Source organism: Cyclopterus lumpus, chromosome 8, assembly GCF_009769545.1.
Source record: "Cyclopterus lumpus isolate fCycLum1 chromosome 8, fCycLum1.pri, whole genome shotgun sequence".
Classification (NCBI taxonomy): Eukaryota; Metazoa; Chordata; class Actinopteri; order Perciformes; family Cyclopteridae; genus Cyclopterus; species Cyclopterus lumpus.
Genome location: NC_046973.1, coordinates 3,143,640 through 3,171,356, shown reverse-complemented (window position 1 = coordinate 3,171,356; position 27,717 = coordinate 3,143,640). Strand labels below are relative to the sequence as shown.

The following is a 27,717-nucleotide window of genomic DNA, read 5'->3' as shown; positions in this document are numbered from 1 at the left end:
CAAGGAGGCAGAGGAGTGCTGAGGGCAGGTGAAGGGCGTGAGTAATCAACAGACACTGAGACAGACACAGAACTAATGGTGTTAGGCTGTGAAAGTGGGCCCAGTCTGCAGCCAGCTTCCTCCTCTCTGCACAATGCTGCATCACCGACTTCTGCTCCTCCAGCAGTGGAAAAGTAGTTTATTAAACAAAATAAAAACCATTGCAAGTGAATCTGTCGCTGAATGTTTTACACTTAATCATGCTGGGTGGTTCCCAGCAAGTCGGTCAATCTGTGTTGAAAGGTGATCTGTACGATTTCTTCTTCAAATTCTCTAAGAAGATCTGTTCCTCTTGAAGGTATTCACGGTCCTGTGGGGAGGGAGAGAAGTTGTGAGACCTAAATATGTACTTCGAGTGGCTGCAGCCCACAAAGTAATTTGAGGGTCTGAATTGAAGCATCTGTTGAAAATCTTTGTGCATGAAGACTGAGCAGAAATAAAAACATTTCGGTGAAGAGTTTAATGTCATTAAATGCTATTTGGTTTGCTGCAGTTCTAGGTCCTCACAACAGATCTACATTTGAAGTTACTCTTCCTGATGAGGCCGAATCATGCTTCAAACCCTGAACCCTCAGACTTGACAAGTGAGAGGCTGTAAGGGCTCGAAATGGTGTAAATGCTCTGCAGCAACATATCACTACCATGTGTACAATTGTGGGGAGTTATTTTGTCTTCCAGGCGCTCGCCTCAGAGGAAATGAAATGTTTGAATAAAGCTGGATAATAGCATTCCTCTGCTTTCATGTGTTTTTATGTTCCATCTTTAATCCTCAATGTTCAATTGCAAACCCGCGGTTTAACATCACATTACTATGAATTGTGGGCATTTCACTAGAAATGGAGTCCTAAGGGGAACACTAGGACTTGACAGTGGGGTCCAGTGGGTGTTACCTTTTCTGCCGTGTACTTCCACAGAGCCAGACTAGCCTGAAGAGCCATGGACTGAGAGCTGGCCAACGAGGCCGCGGGGGGAATGTTCACGGTCGACGCCAGCTCAGGATTCGGCAACACCGAACCTGCATCTACAGATAACAGCGCCGCGTTATGTACTTCATTTGACGTGTTCATTTCCAACTTGTATGAGCCGCGACGGTCCATAACGGAACGGCCCTCACCTGGCGAGGTGCTTGTAAACACCTGTGGCGACGAGGTCATCGGAGCGTTTCGTCTCAGCCTCTCCGTGTCCTCCTGCAGGTGGCTTAACCGCGTCCGCTCCTGCAACAAGACGAGTTTAAAGTTGCGCCGCGTGCTCTCTTCGCGACCTGAAGAACGTCCCGAGTGACGACACGCACCTGAAGGAGCCGTTGTTCTTGCTGCCTCAGCCGCTCCGTCTGGGTGCGGATGTTTCCGAGCCTCGCCTGGTGCTCGGCCTCCACCCGCTTCGCCTCCCGCAGCGCTCGTTCTCCCTCCGCATGCTTCTCCGCGGCGAGCTGCAAAAAAGGAAAAACAGAGCACAACACAGTCGTTAGCTAGGCCATCACGCCGCCGACTGCACTGACGCGCGGTGTGTGACGTCACCTCGCTGAAGGCCTCCACCTCGTGGGCTCTTGTCTTCAGCCTCAAGGCCGTGCTGCTTATCCTCTCCTTCTCTCTGTCCAGTTCTTCTCTGAGTCTTTGCACAGTCTCTCCCTCTTGTGCCACGGCCGCCTCCTTTAGTTTCAGCTCTGCGGTGTGCAGCTTTAAGTCGGCTTGGTCCTACAGCAGAAACAAAAAAAGAGTCCCAATTAAAATGTCTTTTTTTTCGTAACGTAAACACGGTCGCAGCGTAGTTTTTAGGGAGCTCACCTGAGCCAGGCTGAGGATGGAGCCCTCTCTCTTCTCCAAGAGGCTGCTGGCCTCCCGCTCTGCCCTCTCGTGCCTCTGCTTCTCCAGGCTGTGAAAGTGGGCCCAGTCTGCGGCCAGCTTCCTCCTCTCCTCTGCAAAATGCTGCATCACCGACTTCTGCTCCTCCAGCAGTGCACTCTGATGAAACGGGGCGGGAGGAGAATTGAGGTGGGGGGGTGGGGCACATAAGGACGCAGTCGCAGTAGATGTGCATGTTCAACCTGGCGCACCTTGGCTCTCTCCAGCTCCTCTCTCTCCATGTTGATCTGCAGGCTGAGGGCATGCCGCTCTCCCTCCAGGCCCCTCTGGGTCGACTCTGCCTTGGCCTGCTCTGCTGTCATCTTCCAGCGCTCCTGAGGTAGATACAACAAAGTACCATCAGTCTTGTGCACTTGTGGTGTACTGCTGCAACAAAGCACATGCAGGTATTCTTTAATTCGACCCTGACCTTCTCCAGCTGCCTCTGCTGCTCATTGAGCTGCGTGTCCATCCTGGAAATGATCTCCTTGAGGTACGACCTCTCCTCCGCCATGGCTTTCTGCTGCTGGGCCAGGCGGTCCTGCATCACTGAGACGTGCATTTAGAGAATGACCTTCAGTCGACCTCCAGCTTTCTGTTTTGACCTAATTGTGTGTGTGTGTGTGTGTGTGTGTGTGTGAGAGAGAGAGGTACCTCGAAGCTGCTCGTCTCTGTGCCGCGCCCCTTGCTCCAGGCCGTGAGCCGTGTGTTCATGTGTGCTCTCCACCCGAGAAGAAAGATCCCCGAGCCGAGAGGAGAACTGCTCCATCTGCTCCATCACCACCGTAAGAGACCTGGAGGAAAAATACAAACAAACAAATAAACAAACAAACAAACAGACAAACAGTCTATTAAAGAATTACAAAATCACAGAAATTCTGAACTAGATTGTTTGGTCGGTGCGTAAAACAAAAACATCCTGTTGTTGTTTTCTCTTGCTACATTCTGTATATCATAATAAATATTACATTACATTACATTACATGTCATTTAGCTGACGCTTTTATCCAAAGCGACTTACAATAAGTGCATTAAACCATGAGTCCAAACTCAGAACAACAAGAATCAAGCAAGTACAATTTCTTCAATAACGTTAAACTACAGAGTACTATCCGTAAGTGCCATTTAAGTGCTACTAAAGTGCCAAACTACAAAGTGCATTTAAGTGCTCCTACGGCATTTAAGTGCTACCTATTCAAGGTATAGTCGAAAAAGATGTGTTTTTAGTTTGCGACGGAAGGTGTAGAGACTTTCTGCTGTCCTGATGTCAATGGGGAGCTCGTTCCACCAATGAGGAGCCAGCACAGCAAACAGTCGTGACTTCGTTGAGTGTTTAGCTCGAAGTGACGGAGCTGCAAGCCGATTGTCAGAAGCCGAGCGAAGTGAACGGGCTGGGGTGTACGGTTGGACCATGTCCTGGGTGTACGGTTGGACCATGTCCTGGATGTAGACCGGACCCGATCTGTTCGCAGCACGGTACGCAAGTACCAATGTTTTGAAGCGGATGCGGGCGGCCACCGGTAACCAGTGAAGGTCGCGGAGGAGCGGAGTAGTGTGGGTAAATTTCGGGAGGTTGAAGACCAGTCGAGCAGCTGCATTCTGGATGAGCTGTAGAGGTCGAATGGCATTAGCAGGTAGACCTGCCAAGAGGGAGTTACAGTAGTCCAGCCGTGAGATGACCAGAGCCTGGACCAGAACCTGTGCCGCCTTCTGAGTGAGAAGGGGTCGTATTCTCCTGATGTTGTACAGCATGTACCTACAGGAGCGTGTTATTGCGGTAATGTCGGCAGTCAGGGAGAGTTGACTGTCGAGTGTCACTCCGAGGTTCCTGGCAGTCGGAGTCGGAACCAGCACTGAGTTGTTGAAGTTAATAGATAGGTCGTGGGTGGGAGAGCCTTTTCCTGGAAGGAGGAGAAGTTCAGTCTTGTCCGGGTTAATTTTCAGGTGGTGTGCGGACATCCACTGAGAGATGTCGGTCAGACAGGCAGAGATTCGTGCTGCTACCTGTGTTTCAGATTGGGGAAACGAGAGGATCAGTTGGGTGTCGTCAGCATAGCTGTGGTAGGTGAAGCCATGCGAGCGAATGACAGAGCCAAGAGAGTTGGTGTACAGAGAGAAGAGAAGAGGACCAAGGACTGAACCCTGAGGGACCCCAGTAGTCAGAGGACAAGGCTCAGACACAGATCCTCTCCAGGTTACCCGGTAAGAGCGGTCGGTGAGGTAGGATGAGAAGAGTGAGAGCGCGGTGCCTGAGATACCCAGGTCCTGGAGGGAGGACAAGAGGATCTGGTGGTTCACTGTGTCAAAGGCAGCGGAAAGGTCTAGAAGGATGAGGACAGAGGAGAGAGAGGCTGCTCTAGCAGTGTGAAGCTGCTCAGAGACAGCAAGGAGGGCAGTCTCTGTTGAGTGGCCTGCCTTGAATCCAGACTGGTGGGGGTCTAGAAGGTTGTTACTGTGAAGAAAGGAGGAGACTTGGTTAAAGATAGCTCGCTCTAGAGTTTTGGAAAGGAAGGGGAGGAGAGAGACAGGTCTGTAGTTATTGACTTCAGATGGGTCGAGAGTGGGTTTCTTCAGGAGAGGGTTGACTCTTGCCTCCTTCAGAGAGTTGGGGAAACAGCCGGTTGAGAGGGAGGTGTTAATGAGATGGGTAAGAAGGAGATGATGCCGCTACTGTCGTTACTCCTCTCACTATGTGTGTATTATTTCTGTCTCATGGATTAACTGTGTTGATATTGTGCTGTACAAAACAAAGCTGAATTTAATTATAATTACTAGTATAATTGCAAACGTTGCTAACGTCCAACCTGGTCTGAGACGTCGCGCTTGTAACTGCGTCGATCTCCTCGTCCTTTAACTTCTTCAGTCTCCGGACCTGGTCCTCGTGGTCTTTCTTCATCTCCAAGATGGATTTCCTGGACAAATACACCAATATATGGAAAACGTCACGCTCATATATTTATCACTAAATATACATACATGCGTGTGTTCATTTGGGACTTATTTTAGGAGTTATGTGTAATTTAGTAAAATCTTTTGACACCAGTCTGTGTTCCAGGGGTTTCTGGGTATTATTATTCTTCAATCAGACCCCGGACGCATTTTAGAATAAAAAGATTAAGCCGAGTGATCTGCTCTCGGTCCTAAAACACGTTTTATGTTTTGTTCATTCTTAAAAAGCAGATTAGCTTCACAGATTTCTCTGTGTCTCGTGGTGCTGATGGAACTATTGTTTTATCAATTTACTGACGCGTCGACGGCGGTCGAAGGTCCTACTTCAGCACTTGCTATCGTTATAGAACCAAAGCGTGGAAAAGGGCTTCCCTGGCGTACCTCTGGAGGTCTCTGAGTCGCTCCACCTCACGGTCTCGGTCCTGCTGGCTCAGCGCCAGTTTGCGCTGGTGCTGAGCCAGCAGCTCGCAGCGCTCCTGCTCTGCCGATCGCGTCGCGGCGGACAGACGCTCCGCCAGGTCTTCGCGCTCCTTCCCCGCTTGCGTCTCCCTCTGGGCCGCCGAGTCCTCCAGCAGCTTCACGCGACCCCTGGAAGTGCACAACGGTACGTACGGCATTCGCTCGGCACACAGACGCTCCAAGTGCAGAGGGATTATACATAATGTACGTTTAACACAAACACATGCGGTCACATCCGTGCTGTGTGTGTGTGTGTGTGTGTGGTTGACTGTGAGACTACTTGTGTGCGTTCTCCATCAGCTCCATATCCTGTTTATGCCTCTGCTGGACGCTCTCTAGCAACATCTGGCTTTGCTCTCGCTCCAGCTGCAGACTCTTCACCTGGACAGGAACACAGAGGAGTTGCTCGTGGAGGGAAACGGGTGATTTGGGGCAGCACGGGAGGTTATTCTTTGTTTCCCGTTGATGTACCTGTCCCTCCAGTTGGACGACGCGAGCCTGTAACGCGTGATGATCTCCACGGTGCCGCTCTTTCTCTTCGAGTCTTGAATCCACCGCGACGCTCCCGAGACCCAGAAACTGAGAGTGCATCATCTGTCAGGGGAAGAGTAAGCGGGGGTCAAGAACAACCCCCCCCCTCTGTCTTTACATGTGGAATTGATCTAAAGAGTTGAGACTGTTCATGTTCCCAACCTGCTGTTGCAGAAGCAGCTGCTGCAGACTGTCTGCTGAAAGAGTCACCTGTTCAGAGGATACGGACGGGTTTAAAACAAACAAGATTAAAAAGGGATTGGCCAATCGTAATACAGGAAAGCACGAATACCTGTTGTTGGACAGCAGTTGATGTGTTTGGCATTTGGTTTGTCTGTGAAACAGCTGGAAAGAAAAACAACCATGAATAATGATTCTTGACGACCTGCTCACGTTAGATTACATGTTGAATACTGAATGTAAAACCCGAGATCACCTACAGCACGATGGAAGCTGTTGCAGGTTTTTATCCGAAGCCTGACTGGGCCCCCTTGGGCCCTTACGGGAGGGGGGTTGGGTGTGGCTAACGCTAGCAGCAGAGACCGGCGAGAGACCAGTAAGAAGAGGAGGAGGAGGAGGAGGAGGAGGAGGAGGGGAATCTGAGGGGTGAGACGTCTCTCTGACGGGAGTGGAGTGAGCCGCCGGGCTGGGCGGTCCGAGAAGAGCGCTGCTGCACGGAACCGAAGGAGGACGACAAGATAAGAGCTGGAGAGTTTCACCTGGCGGTTCGTGGGGGGTTTCATGGATTCACAGAACAAAAATCTCACCTCGATTCCTGGACAGATGTGAGCGCGTCCTCTCGGCCTCTGGGAGCCGGTTGACTGAAAACAAGAGCAGCGTATCGTTCAAAGCTGAACTAAAATGAGCTTCTTCTGTCATCATACGTGTCGTTTATTCTTTGTTGTGTACCTAACGGGCGACTCCAGATCCACTTCCTCTCCCAGGCCTAAAGAGTCTTCCTGCTTGGATGTTTTTGACAGAGCCTTCTTCCTGCTCAGCGCTCCTGCTAACCAGTCATCCTCCTCCTCCTCTTCCTCCTCCTTCTCCTCCTCTCTCTGCAGGCCTTTAGAAACCTCTAGCGTGGTTTGTTTGGTGATGTTATCGGTTAAGGCCGGACCACCAGTCAGGGAGGGTCTCCTCTCCAAGGAGGGGGAGGAAGGAGCCTTCAGAGACCCTGCAGAGCTTTTGGCCTCTTCAGCATCACCCATGAGGAAGGTGCGGTCGTCGTTTGTCTTCAGGCCCAGCCAGTCGGCCGAGGTGCGTTGCCGAGTGGGGGTGGCGGGTTTGGGTTTCTTCTCCGGGGTCGAGGGACCGGTGTCGCCTGTGGAAAACCTGACGATGAGACAAAAATATGAGGTTCAGCTTGTCATGACGGGCAAAGAGCCTCCGTTAAAACCCATAGGTTGGACACACACACACACACACACACACACACACACACCTGACTGACTGTCTGCGGGACTGGCGCCCCTCAGGCGTGGATCCCAGGGTGGGCTGATACGAGCCAAATGTGAGGTCATCTTCTAAAAGCGGTTCTGATGAATGGGAACAAAATGAGCGTTTAAAATATTTGATCTTTTGGATGTTTTTATTAAGCGCTACTCCGGGGCTCTTATCACCTCTCACAGCGGAGGTCCTCTCGGGCTCTTGAGACGGAGGCCGGTCCTTCCTCTCGCCCGTCGGAGGTCGCTCCAGAAGTCGAGGCGAAGTCAAACTCTCCAGAATCTCGTCGAGTTTGGTGCGAGGCCTCTGAGGGGTCTCGCTCCTGAGGGGAAGGAGACAGAAGGAGACAGAAAGAGACAGAAGGAGACAGAAGGAGACAGAAAGAGACAGAAGGAGACAGAAGGAGACAGAAGGAGACAGAAGGAGACACACTTTAGGAGACGGAGAGTCGGTGAAGGTGAACCAAAGTGATTCTTTAAACACCGTGTTTGTCTTGCAGCATCCCCCGAAGCCCAAAGCACGACAGCAGTAATTATTTATGGTTTGAGCGCTATAAATAAGGACAACAATAGAGAGTGACGACGGAGCCGTTACCTTTCCGCGTTGGACCAAAGCGCAGCCTCTTTTTTCTTGGGTTTGTTCTTATCGCTCTCAAATCCCAGCGCGTCCATTAAATCGTCCTTATCGTCATCGAATGTGAGACCGCTTTGTTTTTTCGCCGCCTTAGCTGATGAACAAAGAACACATAAACACACACACACACACACACTGTATATGGTTGTTTAAAAGTTTGAATATAAAGACACAGAGTTCTATCGCTTTACGGCTCACATGTCTCAGTCTTTAGGACAGGGGACGCTGAAGGGGATCTTTCAGGCTTGGCCGGCTGTATTCTGGGTTTAGGTTTGGGTTTGGGTTCATCTGGAAGAAGGTCATCAAGTAGGTCAGCCAGAGGGTCGTCCAGATCTGCAGAGGGAATCACACTCTTTACGCTTCATTTTCTTTTTCTCATATGTATATATATATATATATATATATATATATATATATATATATATATATATATATATAAAACAGGGGTGGAGAATATTGGAAACACCTTTTAACATATAGAAAGGAGCTCAACAAATATAGGATTTACTGGAGGGCTGTTGCATTCGATAGTTCGGGCGTACCAAACAACAACAAGCTGCTAATACACACACTGGGAACTTATGCAGCAGTTTGAGAGAAACGAAGCGAAGCTACAAGTAAACAACCGGCGAGTCACATGACGCTCATCGTCAAAGGACGGGCGGGACGGGGGAGGCTCGCTCACCAGAGACGGTGAACTTCCTGTAGTTCTGTGCCGTGGACGAAGGTGCAGAGTTTGGCTTCCTCCCTCCCGCGGCGGCGGGTTCACCTGAGTGGAAGGGGGAGACACGGCTCTCTCTGTTAGCTGCTATTCATGCAAACTTCAAAGCTGCTAATAATGAGAGAATAATGTATGCGTGAGCTCTCCGCCCTGAATTACCTGCTCCCTCTGGTTTGACTTTACTCTCCGAGTCTTTCTTTGTTTGTGCAGGAGCTGAACTGGGCTTTTTCTTTGATGCAAAAAGGTCAGCGTCCATATCGTCCATGTCCTGTACCAAGAGACAGAAAATAACAAAGTGCCGACAACAACAAAGCTGAACGTTAGCTTTTACACAGTTGATAACGACCTACCTTCATGTTCTTCAGTATGTCGTTGGGGTCAGCTGCTGAGACGTCAGAGTCCTGGACAACAAAATAAGAATAGATAAAAAAATGTTGATACGGATATAAGACTGTGGACGTATCTTTTCCTCTTGTCGACATACCCCAGTGTCCCCGTCCTTCTTCACCTGCTCTGCTAGCATACTGAAGATATTATCAGTGGCAGAAGTGCTGGAGAAGAAGAAGAAGAAGAACAACAACAACAACAACAACTCACAAACAGTTATGATTTACAGTATAATTGGTGGCGTGTAACTCTTTGATTCCTCCGTCTCACCGAGTTAACGGTCCACTGCGAGTCGCTTTTCCTCTCACTGGGAGTTCTGGGGAGTGAATTGTTAAAAAGGAAATATAAAAGATGTAAAAATATAAAAAGATATAAGAAAAACCTTGCAGTGATAATACAATAATAAGTCTGTCTGGTGAAATGCTCACTTACCTGTATCATCAAATATGCTGTCGAGCAAAGCTTCATCTCCAAATGAACCTTGGGAAAACCGTATTATCCACAATATTATTACACTTTTGAGTTGCCTTTAAGAGTATTAACATCACACATGACCCCACCGGATTTATGTCATTCTGTATGAATAGCATAATAATAATAATAATAATAATAATAATAATAATAATAATAATAATAATAATAATACAGTAAGCAACACTTGAGGAACTTACTTTTGGGTGGTTTTCCCTTCTTTGCAGCCTGCAACAGTGTAAATATAACGAGATATTTTACATCCGGGACACATTGCATGTGATTTAAAAAACACGAGTGTGACGCCGATAAATCGTGAAAAAACGTTGTCGCGAGCGCCAGTTTCACTCACCATTTTCTTAAATCTGTCTCCGGGAGCGGCTAGCTAGCTAGCTAATGTAAATAACCCCCGGCTAAACCGGATTAAGCGTCTCCGGTCGCCATTGGCAGCCGCCGGGGCGCGTTCACGTTACCGTGACGTCATTTAGCATAACAAAAAAAACTACCTTGTGCCTCGTGAACGTTACTTGAAGTTACCGCTGAATACGAGCTGCTAACATCCGGTGCGCCAGACAGACCGCTTCCTGTTTACAGTGCATTGTGGGTATAGTAGTTTTATTTTATTTTTAAAAAAAAATTAAATTATATTTTAAAATATATATGTATATATATATTTATATTTGTTATATTATATTATATTTTATATTTTAAAATATATATTTATATTTTTTATATTATATTATTATATTTTATTTTTATTATAAATTATTTTATTTTCTTAATAAAAAGGTGACTGTTTTGGTCTGTGTTTGAGTTATGAAGGTGCACGTTGTGGACTTCCTGCTCACTTCGCGAATCCTACCAAACGCTTTGACCACCAGGTGGCGCCAGAGCTCAGAAAACGAGTAAAAAAGAAAAATCAGTTTCAACAAAAACTGAATAAAATAAGCTGAATAATTTATATTCTGGTAGCGCATGTTTAATTCAGTGAGGTCTCGGCCTGATGTTTGCACCTCTCAATCAGCACGACGCCGAAGAAGCAACCAGTCAGCACGTTGCTCAAAGGTTCAGGTTCAGCACAACTATTCGGGACGGTATGTGATTAGACACGCAAACCAACGGTCACGTGGTTATTTGTTCTTCTCATCATTCCTGTCAAAACACAACGATTTGCTCCACAAGCATCGCGAACAAGCGGACACCCTCCCGTTGAAATGTCTGGCCATGCATGCAGGAATATGGTTAGTAGATAACGCTGATGATGGAGGGGTGTGTTGCTTCATGCTCCGTATCAGTAGTTATGTGCACTGGAGGTCTGGAAGCAGGGAATTCATGCTTTTACTTGATCAAAGCATGAATCACACCTTTTTAGAGATGATCATTTATTGTGAAGCAAATGGGCAGAAAGGATTGATAGTTTAAATTTGAATTATCATGAACCAATACCAGTTCCGATATGATAAATGCTTCCGTGATGTTATTATAAGAAAATAGAGCACTTTTAAAACAAATATAAAGCAAATCAAAGTGCATGTGAGAGACACCATTCAGCACACAAATGTATTTTATTTCAAATTTTTTTTACATCGCTCATTACATCACAACAGGAAATAACAGTAATGATTATTGCATGTTGTTTTACGCAGATGCACAACCCACAATTAATAATGCTTTTACTCTGATCAATCTTCACAAAGTAAAGTTATTTTTTATGATTAATATGCATGCATTTGTCCCTCAGTCGGCGGCTTCCTGTTCCAGTGATCTGCCAGACGATGAGAACAGGCCTCGTCGATCATGAAGCTGGTGGAAGACTTCGCGGCAGCTCTCAAGTGCATTCAATCAAAACGTGATCAATGAGAGAAGACACACGGAAAAAAAGGTTACCGGAAACCTCTCTGCAGTATGGGGGGGGGGGAATAAGTCTGGAGGGCGGACGTCCCTGAGAAAAAGAAGACGGAACAAATCAGGGTTTGTAGCTTTCAAAGTAAATACACATTTTTGTCCATTTGTGCTTTTTGTTCATTAAAATGACACCGATCACCTGACGATCACCTGACTTGATGATAGCCAACTCTGGTCATGTCTGCAGGTGAGGGGGTGGGTGGGGCACAAGGGAAGTAAACACATGCAGAGTCATAATCATTCATTAAAAAGTTAATCACTCTGCGCGTGCCACCCTAAAAAAAAAGAAAGAAGGATAACGCATCACATGATCTGCAAGAAGCCTCCATAGTGGATGTACAACAGTCAGCGAGGTCATGTCTTCATCTATAAAGATATTTTCAGCTGCATTAAGCATTGTTGTTGTAAGGAGGTAATGTACTTATAATAATAATAATAACCCTCCGAAGAGACAATGGATTGTTGTTCTGCCTCTGAATCATTTAGTGTCAGCAGTGAATGCTTAAAAGCTCAATGTGGGGCAGGCGTCTCCGCTCTTTATGCATCTGTGCCTCCGTAACATGCTCCACTGCTCCACTTCCTCCCCTTGTCTGGAGCCCCCCCACACACACACACACACGCACACGCACACACACACACTTCCACTGTCGGTGTCTCTTTGTCCGTCTGGATGTTTTCCCGTCTCTTTCTGTCATGCACTTTGTTTTTGATTTATTTTTAAATGTAGGACTTAATTAAAGTATATAATCTATTTCTTTTTTTTCTTCTAAACTGGTTAAATAAATGTAGCATTAGCCCAATTTTCTTGCTAAGATACACTTTAAAAAAAAACATAAACACACAGCTGCCCTATTAATTAAGAGAACTTAATTTAACTTAACTAAGGGGCAACGTTTCTGTTCCTGAAGGGGTTCTCCTCTGATTTATTATTTCGTGGTGTGATGTCACAAGTGGCTCTGGAGGAGCCTCGTCATGGATAAACGACCCTGATGATGTCATCACATTAAAATAGTCCAGCGAGCAGTTCCATTGGAGTAGAGCTGTGCTCTAAATAAATAAAGTATTAGTCCGTTATAACTGTCATGATCTTGGTTTTGGTTTAGTTTGTTTCCTGTTTTATTTTGAAGTTCCCGGCCTCCTGTGTCCCGTGTTCTGTTTTAAACTTCCTGTCTTTTATGGGTTTCGTCATTTTTTTCCAAATATGAAAAGCCAACAATGGCGACGACCGTCATTCCAAGATGGCGACGCCAAAAACCGCCGGACTCCAGGCTTCAAAGCATCCATCCACAAACAAAGTGGCCCCCTTGTCCTTGTGTCCTCACAGTACACTTCCTGAGTCCTAAGTGGCCTTCGTGTCCTCACTTTGTGATGCTCCCTGATGTCATTTTGGGGTTTCTGCTGCTCCGTCGCTCCTCGTGTACGGGACGTCTTTCCCAACGGTCTCTCTCTGCCTGGAATACACAATAAACACAACACTCAAAATGAAAATGCCTTGTATTGATCATCACGGGGCCACACACACACACACACACACACACATACACACACACACACACACACACACACACACACACGCCCGTCTGGAAACAGTTTGGGCACCGAAACTCGTGAAAACTAGTTGAGGTTTAGCTTGTTTATTAGCTCGTAAACCGTGCGTGCGAGCTGTTGCCATGGGGATGGGAAGGGGGATGGGAAGGGGGAGGGGGAGGGGGGGGGGGGGGGGGGGGGGGTGAGCTCCAGAGCCTTTCCCTCCATTCTTCTCACCCAACCCAAACTGGAATACACTTGTTTGTTTAAGCATCGAGCCTCTCGACTCTCCCACTGTTGCTCAACCTTAAAAAAGAACACGGATGGATGTTCCTGAAACGCGCCCGGAGAGTTCACGAAGCGGCACTCACGGTCTGATCTTGCTGGAGAATCTCTGCCGCAGGATGAGAGCGATGGTGGTGAGCACCACCATGGTGGTGCACATGGTCCCACCGGCCGAGGATCAGCCCCCGCCCCCCCTCCCTCCCGCCGCCTCGGGGGGCCCGAGGATGCTTCAGATCACAGAGGCTTCTCCTCCCATTGAAAGGCTTCGGTGGTAGAAAGGCAGAAGTTTCAGTCTTGACTATTTCAGTCTCTCTCATGACTGTGGAGATTAGCTCAGAGGATTAGCTCGGATCAAGGCAGGACTAAGAGGTAAACAGAGCATGCTGTGTGTTTTCTATTCCGGAAAAAACCAAACCGCCACTTCGTCACCGGGCCGTCAACACAAAACCAAAATTAACCTCCATGTCGTCGTTTAATTTTGTTAAGAAACGGCACAAGAGTCACTTTAAAACTCTTCTATCTGGAGGAAACCATGAAAAGAGAGAGAGCTATAGTGGGATGAAAGAGAGTGTGAAAAGGAAGCAGAGAACCAGGGAGCAGTAGGGCGGGCCAGAGGGAGAAATGTCTAATTATGTGGAAATGATATTAAAAGGACGTTGTTTTTTTTTCTTTTGTATTTTTTATTTAAAAGTTATGTTAAGTACAGATAGAAAGTTGAGTCATCGTGGGAAAAAGAATGTACAACCGTCACAAGTAATCATTAGAAAATGTAAAAAAATGTCCTCTGAAAATATCCCATAAAGCGGACACAAGGGAAAGTCACATGATATTTAATAAGAACGGTATTTAAAGAGCAGGGTTTTTTTTTTTTTTAGATATACACATTCGGTAGAAGGCACATCCAAGTCTAATGTGAGTGACCACTGTTGGGTTTATGTTTGCAGTCTCTCTCTCTCTCTCTCTCTCTCTGTCTCTCTCTCTCTCACACACAGTTACCCATGAAAAGGACAAAAAGTACCAGTTTCTTATTTAGAGTATATGTCCCGCAGCCCCTACATTAAACCGTATCCCCCTTAAAGGCCCCCCGATACATTGCTTCAGGTCAAAGGTCAGGTACAGTTGATCAATCCCGCTCTCAGGAGGCCGCTGGCTGAACGTTAAAAAGTCTCTCGTGGTCCAAATCAACTCGGGACCAGAAGCTTCACCCGGTTGAGGTGGAGAGCTTCGTCCAGCCCTCTTCCTCGTAGACGGCCGTGATCATGCGGTAAACCGCTGCGAAGAGTTTGGTCCAGGCCGCGCCCACCTCCGGCGTCATGACCCCTGAGAACTCTTCTCCCAGGACCTCCAGTATCACGCCACACAGGATCTGAGGCCAAGAGACAACAGACACACTTGTGACAGCCTGGAGTCGAAGGGTCCGTTGAGATCTTTTTATGGGATACATTCATACGCGTGGATGTAAAAAGTGGACTTATAGTTGTCGTGACGGCCGCCGTGTGTTTGTGGACTGACGTTTTAGAAGCCTGGAGTTTACAGCCAGATTGATTACAGTCAGCGCCATGTTGTTTTTTTTTGCAACTAGTGAACAGGAAGTGACTGTATTTGGACTGCGGAGGAGTGATGCAGAGAGACACCGTATATACGGCTCTGGTAGCATAAGCGGCCTGTCAATTACAGTAAGCCCCGCCCTAAAGCATACCCTGCTTTATGGTCTGTTTGACTCTAAATGACCACAATTTACTAAATGAACATCATGCTGTATTGAAGAAGACTTGAAACTAGAGATTGAGACCAAAAACTAATGTTTACAATGTTTACTGAGGGAATAAATCAGTCATTTTCTCATAGACTTCCATGCGAATCGGCTTTTGTCATGGAGGAGTCGCCCCCTGGTGGCTATTAGAAACAACGCATGTTTTTTAGACTTCTGCGTTGGCTTCATTGTCGGAAATCAAAGGTCACACCACTGCACATCAGTCTATGTTACAGGTCTACTTTTCTGCCCAAGAGTTAATTAATAAATGCTCCGTTCACCTTGAAGTACCCGGGCTCCACCTTGTGTCGCAGCGCGTGCGCCTTGCCCACCCGCCGGAGCACCGAGGCCACCTTGTCCGCGTCGTCGAGGCTCTCCACCAGCGCGTTGAGGGCGCTCATGACCATGCGCGCGTGCTTCCTCAACTGGTCGCTCCTCCGCAGCTCCTCCGGCTCCTCGATGTGCTTGAACTGGCTGAAGAACTGCTTGGATGAGGGGAAGCTCACGAACAGCCTGAGGGGGGGACGGAGAGCAAACCAAGAGATGTGAGCTCGAGCAGCTGCTGCTGAAGCTCGGTGGATCTCATCGCCCCACAGACAGAACCAGCTCCATCCTGCAAACCCACGTTCATTTTTATCATTTATTTTCTCTCTCCCAGCTGGCAAGATACCATGAGTAAAGATACCACGAGTAAATACCAGCGCTGACATGAGAGTGCTGCATATTCTCCCTTTAGAAAACATGACAGGTGATTATATAACAAAACGCAGTCACATTAGTTTTCTGTAGTTACTCTAAATTCACATTATAAAAATAAACCTTGCAGCATCAGATAAAAAGGTGTGTTTGTTTTATCTTTTCTTGATCTTTTGCACTTTTTAAAAATCAGTACAGGGTGTTTTATGTGTGCACTTGACGTGTGAATGTCGGTGTAAATTAAGGGATGTGAAGAATCCATAATTTATTACGTGTCCAGATGCCTATATTTATTTCACTCCCTCACTCCAAGCATATCTTGTACCAGAAACCATCATTTTTCTTTTCTTTTTTTGTTATATATAATTTTTTTTGGTTCAAGGTCTTCCGGTCTAATATTTCTTCTCTCATCCTTCTCTGTCAAAGACATTTCCCTTTTGGTTTATATCCCCGTTTGACCCCAAGAAGCATCACAGAGAATTAGAAAAGACGGACCTCAACACCCCCCCACACCCACACTCCCACAGTCTGGGAAGAGGGCCAATGCATCTGGTTGCTGACCTGACGACACGTCTCCCACTGTTTCTGCAGCAGCTAACACAGAAAGAACCAAGCATTCCTCCGGTGGCTCTCTCTGCAGCATATAGCTGGATGTGCGCTTCCTGTGTGAACCTGAGCGTCTGAGGGGGGAGGAGACAAGGTGGAGGGACCTTGTTCTCCTATAGCGTCACTCCTCCGGTGTTTAACCTCTCGCTCTTGTAATTGCATTACTGTGCATAAATAGCCTCACGAGTGTTTTATATGATCATTGGACCGTTAATTATTTCCTTAAAGACGAACTGAAGAGTCCTAATATGACCCTCGGGACCTTTGACCCTGAAGACTTCTCCGTTTCAGGAGAGTGGCAGCGGGTTGCTTTTTTCCCCCGCTGGAGGGTGAATTTACCACGGTCATGCTTTATCCCAAATTCCTCCGATTCCTGGTGGTGGTATACGGTTATAGTTTGCACTTGTTAAATCGAAGATTTGCTTTGTGCTGCAGCTTAATCCCTAATAGACAGACATCGTTAAAAGGATCTGACTGACGGGTCGGTACAAGTTGTGTCCTGCTTTTTAAAATATTTTTTCTTTGCTCGCCTCCTTCTCAACAATCATAAAAGATTGGAAAGGCGGGATGTGTCACGCAGAGAATCTCGTCACGGGCGAAAGGTCCCTCACGCCAAGCGTTTCCCCCCTGCAGATGGTTGAGAGCTCAGTGGAGAGTTGGAAGGACCTCCTCTGGTGATGGGTTGTTGTGACAAGACTTCCTAGATAGCAGGGAAAAGACGCGTTGCTTCAGGTCGCCCCAAAACTTCTCATAAAGACATCCAAAGCATGACCGCCTGGTTGGGAGGAAGCCCTTTGGGTGCCAAATATATCCGATTGATGGATCGCTGCCTCCGCGATTTGATGAAGAGGATTTAGGGGGAAAAAAGGGAGGCGAGGCGAGAGTGTTACATGCAACAAATACGAGCTCCTTTGGACAAGACTGGAAACGTCTCAAGTCAAGTGAGATCATCTGAAACGAGCAACTGCATTCGGCGGGAGGAGAAGCCCCCGCGAGGGGTTTAATGTCGGAAAAGCATCAATGGAGGTGCAGTGTTCTTCTTCCAGAGGAGGGAGGAGGCTGTATCAGCGGTGAACTCATTCAAGTTGTGGGGGAAATGAGGAGGAATGAGGGAAAAGTCCCCCAGATACGTGTTATTCCAGATGTTGCTCTCCACGGCCACGGGCTCCTCCCGGGGAACCCCGAAGGCGACCAGTCCAGGTTAGTTTTTCTGGGTTTACCCCCGAGGAACTCTTTACCAGTCGGACATGCCAAGAAAACCACGGCCAGATGTGGAACCACCTCAGCTGACGCTCCCCTTTTTTCTCTCGACTCAACTCTGAGCTCCCTCCCTCCTATCTTCTATAAGTTCGTATCCACGATCTCATTCTTCATCTCTCGCTCGACTCGCTAACCCAACCGCCGGTCTCTCGCTCGGTGGTTCTGACTCTCCTCCCGACCGCTCTCACACATGCAAACCAACAGAACCACATCCCCTGGGGGGGGGGGGGCTCTCCTCCCACCCTGTTGCCTTCCTTTTATCTTCAACGAAGACATTTTTTTAACCTTTAACCTCGGCCTTCTCTGCTCCTTTACCTGTTGTTTCGGGTCACTTTACCTTGAAAGACACAAACGAGGCCCCGAAACGAGTTAATTGTGGCGAGATTTGGCCGATCGGGACGACATGGAACGCCTCGCCTTGCGTCACATGACCCAGCCCCTCCCTTCTGGTTACACGCTCGCCACTCGAGGCCGTTTCGATGATGTCCAGCTTTACGCAGGAGGATTAGAAACTAAGAAAAGGAAATACCTGACTAGTATGGCCACCCCAACGTCATCACAGTTCTGGTAGACCTTTGCCCATGAGTCCTGGATCATCAGCCTCTCCTTGTCGCTCAGTGGGCCGGGTCGCTCCGGGGGGTCGCCCTCGCCCTCGCACCGCACCCGCTCCATCTGTCAACACAGGCGAACCCCCTCCCTGCAAGATGAACCCTATATTTCTACCTCTTTTCTTTTCTTGTTTACGTCTCTCTCTCTCTCTTTCTTTCTTTCTTTCTTTCTTTCTTGGCGAGAGGAGGAAGAAAAATCTCTTCTCTTTCTTTTCTTCCCCCAGTGAGAATCTTTGCCCTCCACCTCTGAATCTCTGCTGAGCGCGAGTGTGAGTGAAGAACAGGCTGCAAAAGAACACGAGAAGCACACTCAGCGAATGAGGAGGAGCCTCTGTACTCTCTCTTTTACACTCTCGCTCCCTCCCTCCCTCCCTCCCTCTCTCCCTCCATCTCACCTTTGTTTGTAGGTGGCGTTTAATGAAAACCCGATAAGATGGGGAAACAAATCGGTGGCGAGAGGTGTCGGATGTGTAATTCATGCAATGGAGCGAGCGCGGATGTAACGTAAGATAATGATGTTGAAACAAGAGATAAAGGAGCACGCTGACCTTTTGCCTCCATCGTCACGGGTCCAGACCAACCGGGAGATTAAACTGTAATATTGAATTTGTCACCGAGCCGACGTCAACGCCAGAGGCACGGAATTAAACAGCGTGCACGTACATCAGGATTAGGGCAGGCGTCTGTTTATTTTCAGACTACAATGAGGCCCCATTTTTTTCAACCCATTTTTTCATTCCTTTATCCTGGTCATAATTTGTTTTGCACTTTTTCAAATTCGTACACACGCCGTCCACCGTGTGTGTGTGTTTTTTAAATATTTTTTTTTTACAGGCGTCATCAAGCGGGGAATTCATAACGGCTGAACACTTGAGAATGTTCTTATTAATAAGCACTCGGTGTGAGGTGGTCGGCTCCACGTTGCCAAGAATCTGGGCGTTGACCGTCAAAGGAGAGCAAAACATGATGTTTTTTTTAAAAATTGCTCAGATTGAGGTGATGTTGTTTGCAGAGGAGCCATTAATGCACAGACACGTGTGAAACTGAGTCCTTGAGAGTGTGCTATTAACAATTACCTTTAGAGAGGGGAGGGGCGGGGGGGGGGGGGGGGGGGGGGTCGTGCTTCAGGGAGACAAAGGTCATATTTCTGGGATTGCTGTTTCTCAGATATCTAGGGAACGTCGAATTAAAAACAACGGCATCAGAGTTTGTGAATGCGTGTCCCGGGTGTGGTTATCAAACTGGTTTATTAAGGATCAGGTAGTCCTGGTCATATTAGGTGGAGGCTTTCAATATGCTCTGCACATTCGGGAACACGCCAGAACATTCAGACTATTTTTTTTTTTTAGAAGAATAAGGTTGCACCTTTAACTCCTCTCACTCCTCTCAAAAGCAAAGATATTATTATGTCATTATGTTGCACCAGGAGAGATAACGGTAGATCCAGGGCTAATAGACAGTGACATCTGGTGGACAGATGAAGTAGAACAGCTTTTCAGGTGCTGTCAAAATGTTGTATTTAATATTTAATAATTACGTATACGTGAGAAAGACGCTTCTATCAATAACTAAAGGCACAAATTATATAAATAAATATAAATGTATTATTGTCTAATGATTAACTGCCTGATTTTTATGTCATCATCATTGACATTTTACATTTGTTTCCAGTGAGATATTAATGACTGTTATGTGTGAACTTGCTGGTGTAAACAATACTTAATTAACCTCTAATCCTGTTCTGAATGTTTTAGTTTAAAAATAATCTATATTTGTTTTTTAAAGCATTTATTAAATTGTATTGATAAGAGTAGCTCCTTGTAGTAATAAAATAATACTTATCCGACACGCTTGGAAAGTGAGGGGTGAAAGAAGAGGTATTTTATTGCTTGCAATCTGCAACCTCACCACTAAATGCCACTAAATCTCACACACTGCTCCTTTAAACAAGGAAAGAAATTAACTCAAGCTGTTACTCTTACCAATCCTCAAATATTAAACAACTAAATAAATATGTATTATTCTTTTATTTATTTACTTGGATTTAACCAGATAGGTCAATTGAGAACCAGCTCCCCTTTACAATGTCGACCTGGCCAAAAAAGCAGCAACAAGGAAGCAAGCTGATAAACACAATAAAATAAAACATAGATACAAGTTCATACAAAAATCCCAATGTGTACAATAGATAAAACAAATGTAATTGCTCTATATCAATATTAAAAATATATTTTTTATTGACTAATTCGCAGTTGTGTCACATACCAATATCTGCGCATTCAAATTGACTGCGAGGTACTTTCTGGAACGATCTACGTGAGTCACGTGACCCTCAGGCGGGTTTTGCCCTCAACGCGACTCTTTCTTTCTACGGCTCTGCTCCGTTTCCATTCGATCGCGTTCCTGCCTTGAGGTACCGCGTAAGGGGGGCGGGGCTCTGCTCAAACAGGAAGTATGACGTAACCTTTATTTTGGTGAAGAAAAACATATACGAAGCCGAGGCAGAGGTGACGGAGAACAAAAATGGAGCAAACCGTTGAGGATTACAAGGTATTCCCAAAGTGTTACGATACGTCTTTGTGAGGATTAAAAACGTGCGACTGCTGCACAACTGTCCCTCCTCGCGACTGCGACGTTTTAAAGGGAAGCTCCACGAGCTCGTTGTCGTTGTTAGCTTATTGTTTATACGTTCAAGCTAGCTCCTTGAAGATTTGATCTATAACCAGTAGAACCTTGTGTGATCACCTGCCACAGGTGATTGATGCCACACTGTAGGAGGAGGTTCATTCTTTGGTTTTGAGTCATCAGTACATTAAAACATGTCCTGATGACGAACCACCACCCCCTGTTGTTTGTTTGTTTGTTTACATCTTTGCACTATTGTTTTGTTAGTTAATTTAATATTATTCGATTCAATTTTTGTTATAAATTTGTTATGTTTGTGCGTTTTTATATTTAATATTGCTGTACTCGTATGTATAAATGTTGCTGTAGCAAAACAAATCCCTTAATAAAGTAAATATATCTACTTAAACATCACTAACGCCATTGTAACACATGTTTTTTATTATAGGTCGATCATTTCAGCTTCACAGATATGAAGCTTTTGTGTCGTTGCTTTTCTTTCCCATTCTTCGTCATGTCTGATGGTGCACTTGATACGCTTGGTTGGATAAAAACAAGCAATTTGAAGCGCGTCACGATCAGCAGATTTAATGGATGAAAGATAACCAACGTTTACCAAACCGGATCCGATGACTGCAAATCTGGCACGACCTAAAAAAACGTTTTGTGATTTATATACTCTACATTTATGTCTTCTTCTTCTTCTTCTTCTTCCTCAGCTGATATTTGAGAAGGAGGGCGTTTACCTCCACACAAATGCCAAGAGGAGTAACCAGGACACGACCATCCCGGGGTTCATCCGCATTGTGGAGCGGGTAAGTTGAGTATTTTAAGACACAAAGCGTGCACAAATGAAAAGGAACGCATTGTTAAGCGTGTGCTTGTTTTAGGCCGGCGTGCCAGCTTTAGAGTGGAGCCCGCTGGAGGATGAAGGCCGCAGTGCCCCGGCTGTACTCTACACCAAAAAGGTCAGGAATCATCTGCTTGCACTGACAACAAATGAGAGTTTATTTATTTATTTAGTGTATATCTCTGATATAACTGCAGACAAACCCGCTTCTTACTTCTTAGGACGGAGAAGGAGGAGAGGAGGATACGAACTTTGACCCCGGCTATGAGCCGGACTGGGCCGTTATCAGCACAGTGAAGAGAGACCGAGAGCAAGTCCCCGTCAAAGACTCAGGTGCCGTTTTTTTTTCTTTTTTTTTTTTTAAACGCGTCTGTCGCTTTTGAGGGGCCGAAGGTTTAAATTAAACTATAAGTCCGCCATTTCGCCCCACAGGTCTGTGGTCGTTCTCGCTGCCTCTCTCGGAGTTGTACTCCCTTCGGAGGGCTCGGTTCTCTCTGGGGCGAAACTTCCTGGTGCTGACGAGTCGAGGGGGCCACCCGCTGCCTCCCCTGCACTTCCACCGAGGAGGCACCCGGGAGCTGTTTCGGGCCCTGCAGCGTTACATCATGCTGGACCAGTAAGTACCGTCCCGACTCTCCAGGAGCCCGTTGCTGTAAAGATGTTAATCTCTTTCTGTTTACGTCACACATGGGTTTTCCCTGTTGTCGTCGCCAGGTCGCCGGTTGACGGGCGGCTCTTCCTCGCCTACCCTCACGACTCGGGCGCTCTCTCTCAGTCCTTCGAAAAGCTGCAACTGTTCGACGACGGAGGCTCCGATCTTGTTTCGGTGATTCGATTTTATTTTATTATTACTTTTGGATCATAAAATCCTTTTATTCACCAGCTTGTTGATCAATAACAATGACGCGCTGATCAAAGTCCCGTACGCTCGGTAAGGAAGCGCATGACCTCTGTGTCACTCCGCCGAGGCAAAAACACAACGAGAGGAGATGAACTCTGTCACGCTCGTGTCGCAATTCTCACTCCAAAGTAATACAAATAACAACCTCTGCGTCTGTCCTCGCTCAGAGATTCATCCAGGACCCGTACGCCACCACGTTCGGGGGATTCTCCAAAGTTACCAATTTCTTCAAAGCGGCCCTGAAACCTCCGGGGTCCCCCGCCCACTTCCGTACTGCCCAGGATCCGAGTTTGCCCCACCAGTCCGACGAAGAGCCCGGCTTCGAACTCATCAACTGCGTAAGAGATTGAAACAAAAAGAAGCGATTCAGACAGCGTGTTGTGACTTAAGTGTTAAGAGGACCCGACGGTTGCGTCTTGTCTTTCCGTTAAGGGCGTAGAGCTCGGCCCCAGACCGGACGTGACCAGAGGGCAGCCTCTGAACAAATGGGACGAATTCCTGGACCCGGAGGGGCGAGTGAAGTACCCGGAGAAGATCAAAGAGCTCGTATTCAGAGGGGTGAGGCGGTACGAACAGTGACAGTACGTCTCCTATGGGGAGGACACACCGTTTACTCGTGTGTGTGTGTGTGTGTGTTTTCGTTCCCCTTCTCGTCCGTCGCAGGGTGTCACTCCGTTCCTGCGGAAGGAGGTATGGAAGTTCCTCCTGGGCTTTTATCCGTGGAACAGCACCGCCAAGGAAAGGGAGGACATCCTGCGGCTCAAGACGTGAGTGTTGTTATTACCGCGCTGTTATCAACAGTCACACAACCACACATGCGACTGTGTCATCAAACAATATATAATGTGTGAATCGGTGCACTCTCGAGGTGTCCTTAGGTGTATTTTGTTACTTTTGGACAGAGCCAGTGTGGCTTTTCCTTCATTGATCTGAACTGATTCATATTTATCGTTCAGAGCGAGATTCAATCTTCTCATCTAACGCTGGTGTCCAAAAGCTGCTTCTGTATTTTTTTTCTTCTTGTACATTTCCACCAGGAGCAGGATGGGAGATGTAGTCCTGCCGGATATCTAGTCTTTGTCAAATATTTTTGTCTGTGGCCATGAACATTATCCGTAGATGTGAGACTTTTAAATCCTTTCAAAGGGTTATGACGCCTTTTCTCCGTCTGCAGGGACGAGTACTTCAGAATGAAGGTGCAGTGGAAGTCGGTTGGTGAAGAGCAGGAGATGAGGAACTCCCTCCTCAGGGGATACAGGAGCCTGATAGGTCCGCCCCGCTGTCCGTCATGAAAACAGAGAAGATCCGTTCATGCAATCGGTCTGTTGTTTGAACTGTCTTTTGTTCTGTCGCGGCAGAGAGAGACGTCAGCAGGACAGACAGACACAACACCTTCTTCTCTGGGAACGACAATCCAGGACTGACTCTGCTGCACGATGTGCTGATGACGTACTGCATGTACAACTTTGATCTTGGTATGCGTTTCAACACTTAAACGGCAGACAGGAAGTAACCGGAAAGTTAAATAATATCTCCTTGAGGAGATTTTAATTAAATAATATTTATTATTATTATTATTATAATTTAAATATTTGTTTGTTTTCTTTTGTTTTCTTTATTTTAATAAATTAATTAAAGTTTCTTAATATAAATGAGTTACTGGAACATGAGCAACGCTCTCAGTCATTATTGGTCAGACTCTGTGCTTAGTAATCTTCATAATTATTCATTATGATTTCTTTCACAAAAGCAACGAGATACAAAACAAAACATTGTGCGATGGACTAGAATTACGTACAGATTAATGTCCTCAACATCTCTGTGAATGAACTTCAGCCTCTGAGTTTACAGCCGACATGTGACCCTGACACCTTCCACCTGTCCAGGTTACGTCCAGGGGATGAGCGACCTCCTGTCTCCTCTCCTCTTCGTCACCCAGAACGAGGTGGAGTCCTTCTGGTGTCTGACGGGCTTCATGGAGCTGGTGGTTAGTAGAAACGCTTCCCTTTCCCCTCCAGAAACAAGTCTAGTTTCGGGTGTTACTTCCTCTACTTCCATTGTCCCGGAGCAAGCGGCGCCACACACCTAAACAGAAAGGTTATCGTGCCTGCTTGGAGGTCAAATTATTAGTTCTTCTTTGAATGAAAACCCGATTTATAAATGAAGTTTGCTGCACTTTCCTTGTGGTTTGGATGTCGTCCACTATGTTCTTTGTGAAGGTTTCAGACGGAATAGGTTTAAATGAAAGTAATTAAACGTACGCCATGACTTCTCTTTGCAGCACCAGAACTTTGAAGAGTCTCAGGAGGCCATGAAGAAGCAGCTCCTTCAGCTCAGCATCCTGCTGAAGGCTCTGGACCCGGAGCTGTGCGACTTCCTGGGTTAGTCAGCTGACACTCGGCCCGGTCCGACTGGACGGAAGTCAAATGAAGTTGTGAGTGAAAAGCCTCTTTCTTCTGTCCGTCAGACTCTCAGGACAGCGGCTCTCTGTGCTTCTGTTTCCGCTGGCTGCTCATCTGGTTCAAGAGAGAGTTTTCCTTCGAGGACATCCTCACCATGTGGGAGGTGAGTGCACCACAGTATATATATATATATATATACACATACATAAATATGATGCTAAAGTTATCGGACACCTTCTCAATGCTTCATATTGAGCTGTGACGACTGAGTTTTGGAAAATGCTTGAATTCAAATACCTCGAACATGGGTAAAAAAAGGGAAAGTTCTTGCGTTCATTCATAACTCGATATTTCTTCCGTTGATTATTTTTTTGCAAAAATGAAATAATCATCATAAAAACATACAATTACGGTTAAGATGAACAGCTGGTAGAAATATAAATAATGAATCCTTTTAATTCTGTGAGAGTCTGGACATATTTGGTTTAGGTATCCTTAAAAAAAGCTATAACCTCCAATAAAACATACAACTTTTATTGAGGTATTATTCTCAATTTTAAAACGTTTGTTGTGAAACTTTGCCGAAAAAAATCTCATTGGAAAACAACAAATAGTGTAAAAGTGTAATGTTCTTCGCCCTCAGGTCATCTGGTCTGGTCTGCCGTGCGACAACTTCCACCTGCTGATCGCCTGTTCGATCCTGGTGTCCCAGAGAGGCGAGCTGATCGGCTCGGACCACGACTTCAACACCATTCTGAAGGTGAGCCCGGTGTTTGTTTTGTTTGTTTGTTTGTTTGTGCGTGAGACCGGAGCCGAGCCACTTTGTCTACAACTCAACACTCTGCGTTGTGATTCCTTCCGCAGCACATCAACGAGCTCACCATGAAGCTGGACCTGCAGACCGTTCTGCGAGGAGCCGAGGCCATCTTCCTGCAGCTGACTCAGTGCAAGGTAGGAGTCTCTTCAAGTCCCGATGAGCCTCTTCAAGTCCCGATGAGACTCTTCAAGTCCCGCTGAGACTCGGCTCGGAGTCGATGGAGTCTCAGCGGTCGAGCAAAGAGACGAAGCCTGTACCTGTATTTTACAAGCCGAGTCTCAGCGTTCCTGACCTCCTGACCTCCTGTCCCTCCTCTGCTCTGTCCTCCCTCAGGAACTTCCCCTGAAGGTGCAGCAGGTCCTGGGTCTCTACGTCCCGTCCAGCTCCGAGGAGGACAGCCCGGACTCCCAGGCCAGCGAGACGCGACGCCTCCTCGGCGAGTCCCCGGCCGGAGCCTCTTCTTCTTCTTCTTCTTCTTCTCCTCACGCGGCGCGCGTCCCCACCTATCCTTAAAATCTGCAGGTCAGCCGGGGGAACTGAAATACATGGACGATCTTTATATGAAAATAAACTCTATATCTATATATATATATATATATGTGTATAGACTGTATATGATGGAATGAAGAATGTTGTTACCATTTGTCGGAGGCAGGGGGCGTTGTTGAGGCGCTTTTGATTTATGAACGTAACGATCCAAGATGTTCTAGAAGCACTATCCTCCTTTTCTTTCTGTGTGTGTTGTCGTCCTCCTTTTCCATCACAGCCTGTCTCCTCCTCCTCCTCCTCCTCCTCCTCCTCACACGTTATATTTAACATCCCTGCCTGTCACATGTGATGCAGTGTGCCATCAGTTTTTGTTTGTGTCCGCCTCGCCACCGTTCCTTCGACGGGTGAAGAAGATGAAGGAAAACCTTGTTAGTGTGACGCCATCCCAGCTCTGTGCACAGCTGAATGCATGCCTTATAGTTTTCGCGCGTGTGTGTGTGTGTTTTTAATCCTTGTAATTATCTACATGATGTCATAATGTTTTCATCCGCTGATTCTTTCCAAATAAATGGTTGAATTTGAAGAAGCGGGGCATTTTATACATATTTTTGTTCTTTCTTTAACCAGTCTGAAGATCTGCTCACATCCAGGATCCAATGTATTTATTTACATGTTCGTAGCACAGACTGGTATCACATGCTGTTTACACTCATTGATTATGAGGTTGGCGAAAATATGATTTTTAAAAAAAAGCCTCCAAAATAATCATAACATTAAATCAGCTCAAATTTAACATTATAACGTTCACGTGGGAAACATTTCAGACTGCTTTAGTTTTAGCGAGGTGTACCTAATAAACTGGCAGCTGAGTGTGATGTTTAAGTTGGTTTGTCTCTGGATGATCCTTTTATATGCATGAAAAACTCATCAGGAAAATACAAAACCACAAAAGTCAAGAAACGATTACAAAATCATAAAAATACAAATAAAGCGTCAAACACCACGAAAAATAAAAATAAATTGCAAAAATCATCAGGTGAGTAAAACTAAAGTAAAACTGAGTAAAACTCAAGAAAACTCACCATGAAACTCAAAGACAAGCAGCGGGTCTTTCATTAAAATCTCTTTCACCTTGATTTTAATATGATCCCAATATTTGCGTTGCACTCGTTGCCCACTTTAAAATGTTGTGTGTAAATATGTAAATTAGTTAAGTTGAGAGCGGCAGACATCGCCAAATGATTGTTTCTCTTAAATGTAAATGAAAGATGTAAATCTGTCTTAATATTTCGGTGTGTACGTTATTTAGAAATGGTTCCTGTGCCATAAGTTAAAACAGAAATAATGTCCCTAAATGTTGTTTTAAGTCGGATGTGTAATGCACATACAGAGTAATTTATGGAGAGAGACAAAAACATGCTTTTAGATGATGAATAACAGATCAAACTCTGAAAACCAATCATCGGAGCGTAACAGTAGCGACTGTTTGCTTAAGTGGTGTCTTAACTTGTGAACTGGT

At 46.2% G+C, this 27,717-nt stretch overlaps 3 protein-coding genes across 5 annotated transcripts; 1 reads left to right on the top strand and 2 right to left on the bottom strand.

The window, feature by feature from the left end:
- Positions 1-155: 155 nt before the first annotated feature.
- LOC117735248 (fas-binding factor 1 homolog) lies at positions 156-10,042 on the bottom strand. Of its 3 annotated transcripts, none has more exons than XM_034539764.1 (30): positions 9,827-10,042; positions 9,675-9,702; positions 9,436-9,483; positions 9,274-9,319; positions 9,101-9,167; positions 8,967-9,017; positions 8,776-8,884; positions 8,581-8,664; positions 8,094-8,228; positions 7,857-7,989; positions 7,439-7,584; positions 7,261-7,354; positions 6,729-7,151; positions 6,587-6,640; positions 6,260-6,489; positions 6,112-6,164; positions 5,982-6,029; positions 5,760-5,882; positions 5,569-5,669; positions 5,211-5,417; positions 4,685-4,792; positions 2,535-2,674; positions 2,311-2,429; positions 2,093-2,215; positions 1,824-2,000; positions 1,557-1,733; positions 1,331-1,468; positions 1,154-1,253; positions 930-1,060; positions 156-349 (listed from the first exon to the last, which is right to left on the bottom strand). In XM_034539764.1, the coding sequence occupies exons 1-30, from the start codon at positions 9,827-9,829 to the stop codon at positions 266-268; spliced, it is 3,480 nt and encodes a 1,159-aa protein (XP_034395655.1). In that variant the 5' UTR covers positions 9,830-10,042; the 3' UTR covers positions 156-265. The 3 variants fall into 3 exon arrangements, with proteins under 3 accessions (XP_034395655.1, XP_034395656.1, XP_034395658.1); XM_034539765.1 differs by having other exon boundaries at positions 6,260-6,486; XM_034539767.1 differs by having other exon boundaries at positions 9,125-9,167.
- A 3,820-nt stretch (positions 10,043-13,862) lies between these two features.
- LOC117735263 (cytoglobin-1-like) lies at positions 13,863-18,413 on the bottom strand. The gene is made up of 3 exons (XM_034539795.1): positions 18,036-18,413; positions 15,226-15,457; positions 13,863-14,557 (listed from the first exon to the last, which is right to left on the bottom strand). The coding sequence occupies exons 1-3, from the start codon at positions 18,176-18,178 to the stop codon at positions 14,393-14,395; spliced, it is 540 nt and encodes a 179-aa protein (XP_034395686.1). The 5' UTR covers positions 18,179-18,413; the 3' UTR covers positions 13,863-14,392.
- A 2,111-nt stretch (positions 18,414-20,524) lies between these two features.
- tbc1d17 (TBC1 domain family, member 17) lies at positions 20,525-26,784 on the top strand. The gene is made up of 17 exons (XM_034539769.1): positions 20,525-20,664; positions 21,459-21,554; positions 21,630-21,707; positions 21,811-21,922; positions 22,022-22,205; positions 22,304-22,415; positions 22,658-22,828; positions 22,923-23,048; positions 23,154-23,257; positions 23,665-23,759; positions 23,849-23,965; positions 24,377-24,477; positions 24,772-24,871; positions 24,958-25,055; positions 25,536-25,652; positions 25,757-25,843; positions 26,043-26,784. Exons 1-17 carry the CDS (start codon positions 20,638-20,640, stop codon positions 26,220-26,222), a joined length of 1,905 nt encoding a protein of 634 aa, XP_034395660.1. The 5' UTR covers positions 20,525-20,637; the 3' UTR covers positions 26,223-26,784.
- The last annotated feature ends 933 nt before the right edge of the window (positions 26,785-27,717 follow it).